Source organism: Leuciscus leuciscus (assembly GCF_965113295.1).
Source record: "Leuciscus leuciscus genome assembly, chromosome: 20".
Classification (NCBI taxonomy): Eukaryota; Metazoa; Chordata; class Actinopteri; order Cypriniformes; family Leuciscidae; genus Leuciscus; species Leuciscus leuciscus.
In genome coordinates, this window is record NC_138744.1 from 32,573,761 (window position 1) to 32,586,901 (window position 13,141).

At 39.4% G+C, this 13,141-nt stretch overlaps 1 protein-coding gene across 1 annotated transcript in view; it reads right to left on the minus strand.

Annotated features, from left to right (window-relative positions):
- Positions 1–330: 330 nt before the first annotated feature.
- Positions 331–13,141, minus strand: part of ascc3 (activating signal cointegrator 1 complex subunit 3) — a 238,871-nt gene continuing 226,060 nt past the window's right edge. The window contains exons 38-42 of the mRNA XM_082150224.1: positions 10,220–10,371; positions 7,924–8,050; positions 4,840–5,046; positions 1,241–1,416; positions 331–912 (exon numbers count right to left, since the gene is read on the minus strand). Coding sequence (XP_082006350.1) covers positions 771–912; positions 1,241–1,416; positions 4,840–5,046; positions 7,924–8,050; positions 10,220–10,371 — 804 coding nt within the window. The 3' untranslated portion in view covers positions 331–770. The remainder of the gene's footprint in view (positions 913–1,240; positions 1,417–4,839; positions 5,047–7,923; positions 8,051–10,219; positions 10,372–13,141) is intronic.

Sequence of the window (13,141 nt, forward strand, 5' to 3'; positions counted from 1 at the left end):
GATATTTTGTATAAACTGTGTATCCGCAGCGCAAGCAAACCATCACATCCTTGATATTACGACTGACTATTATGTGCTTCAAACTTCATCTACTAATTATGATGAATACAATTTTGTATTAAATGTGCTACTTTAATAGCTGCTAATTCCTTAAAATCTTTACATTAACTGGAGAAGTGATATGTAGAATTACTCATAATAACAGAGAGAAGAGATTTGAAGATTTTTACCCTGACATGTTAAAAAAACAACAAAAACAAACAAAAGCATGTGGCCTGTGGGAAACTGTTAGGCACATTTGGACACGGGAAAAACTGGAAACTGTTGTGCTGCATTCAAGTGTTTTATTTTACATTTTCAACAAAACTGCTTTCCACACAGAACATTTTCATAAATTCAAAAAAAAAATAAAAAAATATTTATAGTTTTAATTCGACAACTATAATGTTTGCCCTGAAACGTACCGCAAGGTGTTCTAGGCGAACTGAAAAAAAACTGAAAAAAAAATCAAGGTGAAAATCAGTAATAAGAGAAAAAAAGAGTAATAAGGCAGAAAGAGTGAACGTTAGACATTTCCTCTCATTTACAAACATCTGATCTCTCATCTGAAAGTGTTAGATATGGGTGAACAGACTATTTGGGCCAAATCATCTAAACGTTTAATTAAAAAAAAAAAATTAAAAAAAAATTGGCACTTGTACTGTGTATTTTTCCTAGAACTTACAAAATCAATCGCCCATCAAATAATTTGTTTTTGACCGAGCTCCAGCTCACTTTGGGCCGGTTCTGCTATCTGAGATCTCAGTGTTGACCTGCGCTGAGATGCTGGCCGGCTGGACGTTCAGACGGATGTCGTACTGCTGATCCAGGCCCAGGTAGCTGTCGCTCATCAGGTACAGCGTGTAGATACACCTACAGGAACATTTACACATTAACACTGTGACAAAAAGTCTTGTTTCCAGTCCAAATATAAAAAAATTCAAAAAATCAAGATGCATTTACTAAAGTAGTAAAATGCCTTAATATATTCTATAGTCTTGTTTTCTGGGGCAAATTTTTTTAAGGAAGTGAGTTTTTGCTTAAAACAAGCAAAATTAGCTACCAATTGACCAGAAAAATAATCTTAATTCAAACAGAAACAAGATTTGTTTTCTTACCCCATTGGCAGATTATTTGGACTGGAAACAAGACAAAAATAGTAAGTAAGAGAATCATTTTTGTGCATTGTGACGGCTCTTACTTCCCCGTCTTCTCCGGCGTGTAGAAGGCCACGGACACACTGCTGCGGTTGCGTATGAATCCCACGCGTTTGATGGCCAGCAGATCTTTCTTCTCAACCTCCCCGAGAACGAGGAACCAGCCTTCATCTTTGGGTTTGGGGAAGCGTGGCGCCTGAGCCCTGCTGTCCTGCCTCCTCTGAAATCATTGGATGAATGTGAATAGAGCATCTGGGCAAGGAAAGGCTTGTTGAACAAATGTTTGGTTTTGGGGATGGTGGTTACGCACAGTTTTTTTTATTTTAATGTGTCGGCCTTTCGATGTTGGTGGCATCGTGGGGTTTGCAAACGGATCTGACAGAGGGGTTTGAGACAGGCCCAGCCCCATCTCTGCCTTCACCTGCCAGATCCAGTGCCTTGTCTCAGGGAGAAGCACATGCCGCGGTTTCTTCTCCCCGCGGCGAGGCACCAGTTTTGCAATTATCCAGTTCTGAGGATCTGGATGTTGTAAGCATTGATGCAGGGGAACTTGAGGATTCGCCACCTCATACCCCTGTGCTTATGAGGAGCTGATGGAGGTTGTGACTCGTGCTGTAGCTAAATTAAATATCGATTGGCCAGCCGAGAAACAAGAAGTACAAAAGAAAAGTCTGCTGGATGAACGTTTTCTACCATCCAGATAACAACCTCCTTGTCGGGGACTGCCGTTTTTTCCCAAGAGGTTTCAGGAGGCGAAGAAACAAGCAGCGGCATTTCAAAAGTTTCTTCTTCGCCGATCTATGGTCCCCGAGACTGCTAGTCTCGGCCGTCTACGAGCTCCTCGCAGCACAGAGTGCACCAAAAACAGAACGTCGCCACTCAGGCTCCTCCACAGTCAGGGGGGTCTGGGTGGCGGTCGCAGTGGAAGCCATCCAAAGATAGACAAGATCTGAGGACTGTCATTATCGCCAAGAAGGCTTCAACAAAGAAGAAGTCCTGACACCGTCAGACTTTTGAGGGCAGTCCCCTCTGGGGAGAAACGGTTTCCACCTTATCATACGGTGCCCGTTTCTCCTCGGCTGCATTTCCCAACGATCCTCCGAGGAGGGTTGTAGAACAGTCAGTTCGGTTGTTCCCTCCCGGTTCACAGAGGGCTCCTTGTCGTTGCGTAACGCAAACGACAAATGCTTCCCTCACAGGTTGGGGGGCGATCATGAGTGGTCGGTCGGCGAAAGGTCTATGGGAGGACCATCTACTTTCTTGGCACATAAATCGGCTAGAAATGATGGCAGTGTTTCGGGCTCTAAACCACTTCCTATGGGCATCAAAACCAGGGAGCTGATATCCTGTCAAGACAGGGGCTGAGGTCAGGGGAATGGAGACCTCACCCTAAGGTGGTGAAGCTCCTATGGGAAAAATTCGGTCAAGCACAAGTCGACCTATTTGCATTTTCAGAGACAACTCACTGTCCCATGTAGTTCTCCATTACGCATCCAGCTCCACTGGGGCTATCCAGCCTCCACCGAGGCTATACCTATATGCATTTCCCCCGATATCTTTGCTCCCGGGGATTCTAGAGAGGGTTCGCCGGGACGGGGCCCGTCTTTTGTTAGTAGCCCCGTACTGGCCGGCACGAGTCTGGTTCTTGGATCTGTTGTACCTTCTAGATGGCTCTCCGATGGAGATTCCGATCAGGAGGGACCTACTGTCCCAAGCAGGGGGCACAATTTATCACCCCTGCCCGGAGTTATGGAAACTGTGGGCTCGGCCCCTGAGGGGGCCCAGCTCTTAGAATCAGGTCTCTCGACCGAGGTCGTAGAGACCATACTCCAGTCCAGAACTCCTTCCATGAGAAGACTGTATGCATTGAAGTAGAGACTATTCTCTTCTTGGTGTAGAGAACGTCAATTGAATCCTGTCATCTGCCCTGTTGGTTTAGTTCTCGATTATTTGTAAGAGCGTTTCTCTGCTGGATTATCTCCTTCCACCTTAAAGGTGTATGTGGCGGCTATATCTGCTTACCGCACTCCTTTGGGTGGCGCATCTTTGGGTAGAGATACTCGTTTTCTCCATGGCACTCTGAGTCTGAGGTCTGCACTGCACACTAGGACACAGGAATGGGATATGGCCATTGTACTGGAAGGCCTGACTTTAGCTCCCTTCGAGCCTATTGAAGGTTTCAGAAAAATTCCTCACTCTAAAGACTTTATTTCTGCATGCTATTTCTTCCATAAAGATAATTGGAGATTTGCAAGCTCTGTCAGTTGCTCCTTCATGCCTGGAAGTTGCACCTGGTATGGTGAAAGCCTTCCTTCACCCTAGGCCAGGTTATGTTTCTAAGGTCCCTACTAATGCTGTGGACCCCATTATGCTGCAGGCCTTTTGTCCTCCACCTTTCCTTTCATCAGATCAGGAAAAACTTTATCTGCTATGCCCTGCTCAGGCCTTCGATGCCTATGTCCACAGAGCTGCCCTGTGGCGAAAGTCAGATCAACTATTTGTCTGTTTCAGGTCACCCAGAAAAGGGTACCCTGCATCTAAGCAGAGAATGAGCAAGTGGGTGGGGTTGAGGCTGTCTCACTTGCTTATGAAGCGGCTGGTCAGCCTTTACCTATGGCTGTCCGGGTCCATTCTACCAGGAGTAAGACTGCCACTAAAGCTCTGTTTATCGGGTGTTTCCCTTCTTGACATTTGTGATGCGTCAGGTTGGTCCTCACCACACACATTTGTGAGATTTTACAACCTGGATCTAGGCTCCACTCCGGGGTCTAGTGTGCGCTATGATTTCACACACACAGGCATTGGTTATTATGGCGTTGTGGGTATAGTGTTCCCACCGTGTCTCGACACAGCTCTAGTAACCTTAAAAGGGAACGTCTCAGGTTACGTATGTAACCCTGGTTCCCTGAAGAGGGAAAGAGACGCTGCGTTGCCCGGCTATACTCCCTGCATTTCTGTGAACGACTTGCTTCGGCCTATCAGAAGCTAGCTCGGTCTGTTTTCCGGGTATGCTTTATAGCTTCCTGGTCTGTGACGTCACATCACACCATTGGACTGATTCTATACGTGCTTCATGACGCAATCACGCAGAGGCGTTCCCGCGCGTCTCGACACAGCGTCTCGTTCCCTCTTCAGAGAACCAGGGTTACATACGTAACCTGAGACGTTTCCTAACATTTCTAAATTAAGTTTATAATTAATTTTTTTTCTAATTTAACGAAGTGGTCAAAAAACTTAGTAACCATCATCCCCAAATCCCAACATTTGTTCTTTCATGTCACTTCCTCTTCCGCCCACATGCGGTGACATTTATATTCCTAACCCGACAGGTGCATGATAATAAACTAAATAAGTACATAAATACAAATATAAATATGCACATACTAAATAATAATAATAATAATAAACAAATACATAACTTATAATAAATAAACTTCAATACAACGCTTATTATAGACAAATGGCTACAACGTGTGTTTGTGTGTGTGTTGGACAAACCAGTGTATGGGGGTGAATGGAGCGTCTGGGGAAGGAAAGGCTTGTTGTGTGTGTGTGTGTGTGTGTGTGTGTGTGTGTGTGTGTGTGTTGGACTGAAACCAGTGAATGGAGTTGAATGGAGCGTTACTGTGTATGTTGGACTCACTCTCTGCTGGCCGGTGTTGAGTCTGCGCAGGGACACCTGTAGGACGTACTCCTGATCCGCGTGCAGTGACAGCCAGCTGGACTCGTCCCGAATGTTGGACACACTCGAGGGGATTGATCGCTCCGTTTGCTCCACACAATCTTCCCACCAGCCCTTCACACTCAGACTGACCTCCACCACGGGCAGCTGACTCACGTACAGCCATGCCTGACACAACAACACCATTAGCACACGCTAAACCACACGCTTTCTTTTGTATTGTATTTAATATGATGATTTGATTATTAGTAATGTTGTGGGGATCGGTACGATTTTTTATGTTTTTCAAAAAGAAGTTTCTTCTGCTCACCATGGCTGCATTTATTTGATCAAAAATACAGTACAAAAAATATTGTGAAATATTATTACAATTTAAAATAACTGTTTACTATTTGAATATATTTTAAACTGTATTTGATTCCTGTGATCAAAGCTGCATTTTCAGCATCATTACAGCATCATATAATATGATGATTTGCTGCTCAAGAAACATTTATGATTATCAATGTTTTTTCTACTTAATATTTTTGTGGGAACTGTGATACAATGTTGTGATTCATTAAATAATAATACATAATTAAGCAAGGGCACAATAAATTAATCAAAAGTGACAGTAAAGGCATTTATAATATTACAAAAGATTTAATTAACGCAGCAACAAAGCACTTACATAATTTTCAAACGATTAGTTTATAGTTAATTCATAGTTAATATATTGCAGTCTCTACATTGTTAATATATAATAATAGCCTTTATTCAAATATTGAGTTCTTCATTCCTTGTCACTATAATTACTAAAATTATAATTGTTTAATTAGCTGATGTAAAGAGTTAGATGTTTTTTTTTAATGCTTTGTATTAACCAAATAAGTGATGTACAGTATTTTAAACCAGTAGTAAATGAGTTGTTAATGGTTATTCAGAGCAAATAGTCCTCAGTTTAGATTAGGTCACAGAAAATACTAATTGTCATTAATTAAGTGTTTTTTATTTATTTTTTTATTTACAAAAAATGCATTAATATTAAGTGTTCCTAAAATGTTTACAAATACATTGAGCATAAATGAGCATAAACTCACTTTACACAACACATTTCTTTGATCAATTTAACAACTTTTTAATGATTTCATGAATCATTATCAGCTCAGGTTTCAAATGTTAATGAAGATATTCGTATGAAACTATTACAGGTACAACAAAAGACTTGTACAATACAGCAATAGAAATGTTAAATATTCACAAATTAGTTTTACCATATCATATTATATACCATATACATGTATATCCATTAACCCTATCCCTATCCCCAAAGCTAAACATAAACATGCTGTCAATATGTCAAAACTGTATGTTTTTAGTCTATGCAAATGTAGGTAAATGTATGTGTGGTAGAAAACAAATCATACAAAAATACATGCAATGGAATCACACTGTTAAAATACCTTAGTTAGAGATTAAAAACATTAACTCCCTAAATATGAGCTAATTAAAGAATAATAGTGTAAATTACAGTCACAAGGAATGAAGAACTCACTAATTGTATATAGCCTATAAATATTTGAACAATGTAGAGACTACAATATATTAACTATGAATTAACTATAAACTAATGGTTTGCAAATGTTTTGTAAGCACTTTATTACTGTATAATTATCATCAAGTGTTAATTAAAGATTAATCATAAAGATTTCTATTTTAAATAAATGCTTTTCACTGATCTTTCTATTCATCAAAGGGGTAGAAAATGCAGCACAGTTTCCACAAAAATTTGTATCAATGTTGATGATAATAATAAGAACCAATAGTGATCAATTATTCATTGATAAGTGAGCATCAAATAATCATATCAGAATGATTTCTGAAGGATCATGTGACACTGAAGACTCGAGTAATGATGCTGAAAATTCAGCTTTGATCACAGGAATAAATTACATTTGACTATATATTCACATAGAAAACAGTGGTTTTAGATTGCAATATCAGACATTGGCATTGAAAACTCAATACTTGTAAGAAATACAAAATACAAAAGCGTAAGAAACGTAATTATTCCCAACCTTTGACCAGTAGTGTATATTACCAGTAGACTACGAAATAAACCATAAAAGCTCATCACTCAACAACTGTACTAAAATAAAACACAAGGAACATGGCTAAACAAAGAACACATACAAGAAAGCGTCTGTTAGCATTAGAGACATGGAAGACGGAGGGAAAAACGGTGTAGATCACCCGGCCACAGCTATTTATGCAAGGATTACTCTCCCTCAGTGAACGAGCCGAGGACGCGGCGGCGCATGTGCTTATTTAATTATCAGGACGAGAGGAAGGGGGGTTCGCAGGAATACTGATGGGGAACCGGCGCTGGGATCCGACGCTAGCATTACCGCTGCAATTAGCACTTAGATTGGAGCTCTAAACCCTCTCATTTGGGAGGTAATTGGAGATCTTGCTGCTACCTGAGACCAGCGTGACTCTCCGTCACACGTGCTGGTGCTGATGCGAGGGGAATGGGAATTTATTCGAATGTTTATGTTGTTAAGAGGTGATTCACAAAAGAATAAGAGTCGAGAAATGCCAATAAACGTGGTGTCTTCGTAATACTGAGAGCAGGATCTTGGATGTTTGTTTTTACAAATGTTCTCACCACAGAAGTCAGTCACATGTCTGAAACTTTCACTTTTCATCCAAACCCCAAGTACAGAAATGCATGGAATTCTCAGCTGCTGCTATTATACACAGTTATAATCAAGCTTCTGCTGGTCACAGTATACACAACACAGTACTTAATTAAATATTTTAAAACATTAATTCTGTCCTTTTCACAATGCAAGGCCAATCATAGTATATTACTGTATATACACTACTGTTCAAACGTTTGGGGTCAGTAAGAATTTTTTTTTTTTTTGTAAAGAAATAAGTACTTTTATTCCACAAAAATCATTAAATTGAAAAGACAGTAAAACGTACCTTATTACAAAAAATATTTAAAGTTCAATAATATGAATAAATGTATTGTGAATGTTGTGTATGTAAATGACCCACCTGAGAGATCTGATTGGGCTGCAGGATCTCCTTCACCATCGACGTGAAGTTGTCCTGTTTCCCGTCACACGCAGCGATTAGCTCGGGTAGACTCTCGATTGGGCCTCGATATCCACCGCTCCACCTCCTGTCCACGAAAACACAGTCACGTGACCTTCAATCACACAAGAGCCTGTTTCCCGCTGTCACAGCATGATGGATCCTGCCTGGCCTGATCCCTCTCTTACCATTTTTATTGTGTTTCCACCAAATTACACTCACCGCGGGACGCGTCCGCACTGAAATGTGTCATGGGCGAGAGAAAACCCAACGCCAGTGATGTTAGCGTGTGCATGTGCGCCCGCTGATGAGTGATGCTGATGGTGTTTGCGGAGTGAGATAAGAGATGGCGACGGGATTAGCCGCTAAGACATGTTACGCTGTCATGATCAGCGAGCCTCAGGTGAGAAGTTTAACACGCTGACGGGAAGTGAACACTCGCCTCTCTCTGGGACAACGGGTTAGGATCGGGAGAGCGGAAAACACATGGGAAGAGAGGAAGAGAAAGTCAAGACTGCTCTGAAATAGTCAACAAGGTTGCCAGTACAATATAAAATAGGGAAAATCTTGCATGACTTTATAGTCAAACTAAAAACTATTCAGACACCAGATATTTGTTTTACTAGTGGGTGCAGGACACTATAGTTCATTTATGTAAGTGAGGATCGCAAAATAAAGTAAACTGTGACATATTATACCCAAAAAATCTTCATACAGTGGAGTACAAAATAATGTCAAAATGGCGGTCTTGGCAAGAATTCACGTAAACACAGTCAGTTATGTTTAAAAGTCCCCCTGTGGTGAAAATCAAGCTTTTAATGTTGTTTATATGTCTAGGTGGTGTTTTTAATATGCAAAACCATGTGTAAATTCATAAGTCAACACCATTGCTGAGTATTTTCTCTTTAAAACTGCATTGAACCAAAAACACGGTTTGAAATCGCTGGTGTTTCTGACGTCACAAACTACCTTGTAACCAATCAGATCAACGTGTGATCGTCAACGAGTGGATCTCTGAGCTGCTGTGAGTGAGTGGAGGCGGAGCTCATCTGCATATTCATTGAACTGCATATTCGTATACTAATGAGGCAAGAGTGTAGAGTTACATTCATGCTATTTTAAGACATTAAACTTTTTTTCAAGGAAAATGTTTAAATGTGTCATTTTGGTGATCAAAGATGCGTTTTAAGGGACAATTACAGGGGGACTACAGGGGGACTTTAAGTAACAGTTGAGAAAGAAAACGCATGTCTAACAGTATTATAGATCAGTGCGTCAGGTCTTAAAGTGACAGCAGCCTAATATATAAGCTGCAAAATTATGAGATAATATTTAAAAAAATATCTATATGGGCGTTTTTCCCCATGGTATTGATGTTAAAATTGTGGCCAGTGTAATGCTGAGTGGCTAGTAACTTTGGAAAACCGCTAGCCACAGTGGCAGGTGAGCAAAACAGTTAATGTCAAGCCCTGTATGCACACATCAGATTTGACTGATTTCACATCAGGCTGCTCTACAGGGAATCTCTATATAACTTATGATGCAACATGTCGAACTGAATGCTGCTTATCACATTCTACTGGCCCCAGGTGGGTTTATCTGGTTAGACATACAGCATGTCTCAATTTGACTGATGCTGTAGGGATAAGACTGAACAGCAAACATTAAATCTGTGAGCAAAACAACCTGACGCTAACAGCAGAACAATGGAGGGCCACACAGATGCTGTGGTCACAGCTGTCCTCAGGAGCACCTTCGGGTCACTCTTGATCAAACCTTGTGACCTGACTAACATCTCATCACTCGTGCTGGATCACAAGCTCTCTGTGCACTCGAGGAATCAAGCAGTGACACTTTCTATAGGCACACACAGAATATTGAAAATCCATTCACCTGGTTTAACTGGAACAAAACGTGGGTCCCTTGGGCAACAGAATGCCATCAATTGTCCACAACAATATTTGTACATCACAATTTTTGTTCTGTTTTTGTCATGCTGATATCGTGAGAAATATCGTCATGCTTTAATTATCGCGAGATCTCATCACACCCCTAGTTAATACTGATGTTTGTTCAGCATAATCTCTGATCTATAACAGGTCAGCAGTTTTCTGTACACAGTATAGTTGACTAAAACAAGCAGATTATCTAACACGTTATGGAATATTAGTGGAGTCGTCGATGTAAAAATGAGTGATGAGTGTTAATGAAACAAGGAAGTAACGAACCGCGTACATGACTTATAGAGTATTTGTACCTGAAGACATAGAGATCCTGCTTTTCGATGTGAGGAATTGTGAGCAGGGAGGAATCTTGAAGCCATCGGGCCTGAATGATCATCTGCACAAGGTTACAAATGCTGAGCGCAGACACGAGCCATCCTTCATTCGCCACCACATCCAGCATAGCCTGCAGAGAACAGCAGAAAACACTCAACACAGGCCGTTTGGGGCAAAATCCAGCAAAATCAAAACTTAACATTATATGCATGGCAGGCAGTTCAAATATGACGATACATGACATTGGGTTCACGAGATGAGATGACATTTTTAAGAAACACTATATTTAAGAAATCTACAATGACAAAATATGACTGGAAAATTCGACTGAAAGTTATAAAATGCAAAACAATGCCGGTGTATTTTACTTATTATTTAACTAATCTAGGGTTGTCACTAACCATTATTTTGGTAATCGAGTAATCGGTCGATTATTTTGACAATTAATTGAATAATCGGATCATATTTTTTGGGGTAATAAAAACAGACCTAAGTGAACAATAGCCTTTAAAATTACTTAAAATACATAAATAATAACAACGAGGCAATAATAAATGGTTTACATAAAGTATCATAAGAAGTAATTTTATGGTTTTATAGAACAACACTGTTAAAATACATATACACATAATAGTATAAACAATCAACTACTGTAATAAGTGCCTGCAGAAAGCGTCAACGGCGTAGACTGTTGTTGTTACACTTTACAGCAGAACAAATCCTTCCATGCAATACATGCAGTTTCTATTCAGCAAAATCAAAACTTAACATTATATGCATGGCAGGTAGTTCAAATATGCTAACAGACCTCATCCAAAAAGAAAGAACATTTATCTAGGTGAAGAACATGGAGATTTTAACTAGTTTAGACTAGCTTAGAGTAGAGAAACATCACCGAAAGCAATTGATGGGATTTGATTTTATCTTTCTGTAAATATAATCATACTTTTAGATAAACTACATGATGCTAGTATTGAGTACAAACACTCACTGAGTGAAATTAGACCATTAAGAATATCACTGAACACTACTGGTATGTCTTTATTTATATGCCAAACCGTCTTCTACATTTCCTCAGCCTCTTAGTGGTTCTGTCCCTCTCTCTTCCTCTAGCGAAGGTGAAAGTCTGCTGAGCTCAGCTGCGCTAACAAACTTAATTAATCAAAAAGTCATTTCCTCTGTAACTATGAGTAAAAAGCACCTGAAGAGCTCCGGAAAGCCCTGCAAGTTAATCAAAATGCTAATGCAGTACAAATTAAAGTTGTGATTAACATTTCACAGTAGCTGCTTGAGTAAATTGAGGACAGCAACAGGATGAGATGACAAACCTTTCCGGAACGAGAGACAGACAGACAGGCAGACAGACAGACAGCGACCGAAGAAATAACAGTAATTCAGACAGCGAAACGGAAGCTTGACCAATAAATAAAAGAGGACTGGAAATAAACAAGGACGGGTGACTAGTTATCCAACAACCGATAGGGGTGGGACACGATTAACGGAGATATTTGACAGCTGATAGAGATTTTGTACTATCGTCTCTATCGCGGTTACGCTCATGTGACGTTGCTGTGCTGCGTGATCACAAAAGCTTATCGTTTGTATACGATCGCATTTTTAAGCATTGCAGTTTAAAAACAAGTGATTTTAACTGTTGAAATGCAATAAGCAGCGAAAGTGAACTTAATTGTATGCGAAAGCTGTCTGAGAGACGCGCGCACATAAAGCCGCTGCTCATACGGCGCACAGAACTGAAATGAGTTCATTTTGCCGGCTTATTGGGCTTCAACGGTTACATGCACATACTTATGTGTCAAAATGCTCACATTCATTTATGTCTTAAGTGAACAGACATTTGAGAAAGGAAGCGCATGTGTATCAGTATATTAGATGAGTGCATTCGGTCAGGTCTGTTTCCTTAAGGTCTGATGATATTTGACTGTAAACCAGCCGACTGATACACGGCTTCTGCAACACAGTTAAGTTGCTCTAAAAATCCACTTTGGGGTTAAAAATATGAATTTTACACAGTCACTACTCCTTCAATGATGCCTAACAAGTCTTATTTCACATTTAAATTGTGAAACATTGCTAATTTTAAAGGATGATAGGGTAACACTATTATAAGGTGACGCAGTTAAACGTTACTACATGTACTTACTATAATAATAACAGTAAATTAAGCATAATTTCAAGTAAACCAAAATAGCCCTAAACCAAACCCTAACAGTAACTCTATGTAGTTATTTAATATTACTCAGTACTTGTTTGAATAAGTACAATGTAACTATATCTATTTATTTATTCATTTGAAAATCACAAAACTGTCAAAACAAAACAGATATTTGAATTTTGGACACAAAGTTCACATATAAAAGATTCACTTTATTGTTCAAAGGTTTGTGAACCAGATTATTTGCAAGAAATTAATACTTTTATTCAGCAAGAATGCTTTCAAATAATCAAAAGTGACAGACATTTATAATGTTACAAACGATTCTATTTAAAAAAATGCTGTTCTTTTGAACTTTCTATTCATCAAAGAGTCTTAAAAAAAATGATCACGGTTTCCACAGACATGAAGGAGCACAAATGTTTTCAACATTGATAATACTCAGAAATGCATCTTGAGCATCAAATCATCATATTAGAGTGATTTCTGAAGGATCATGTGACATTGAAGACTGGAGTAATGATGCTGAAAATTCAATTACAATTTATTCACATAGAAAACATTAATTTTAAACATATTCACAATGTTTTTACTGTATATTTTTTATCAAATAAATGCAGCCTTGGTGACTCCATTCAAAAACATTAAATAATCTTACAACCCCAAACTTTTGTAATAACCTTAATATAATAACTCTGTGATAGTCTATAATTCATGCCAAGTGCAG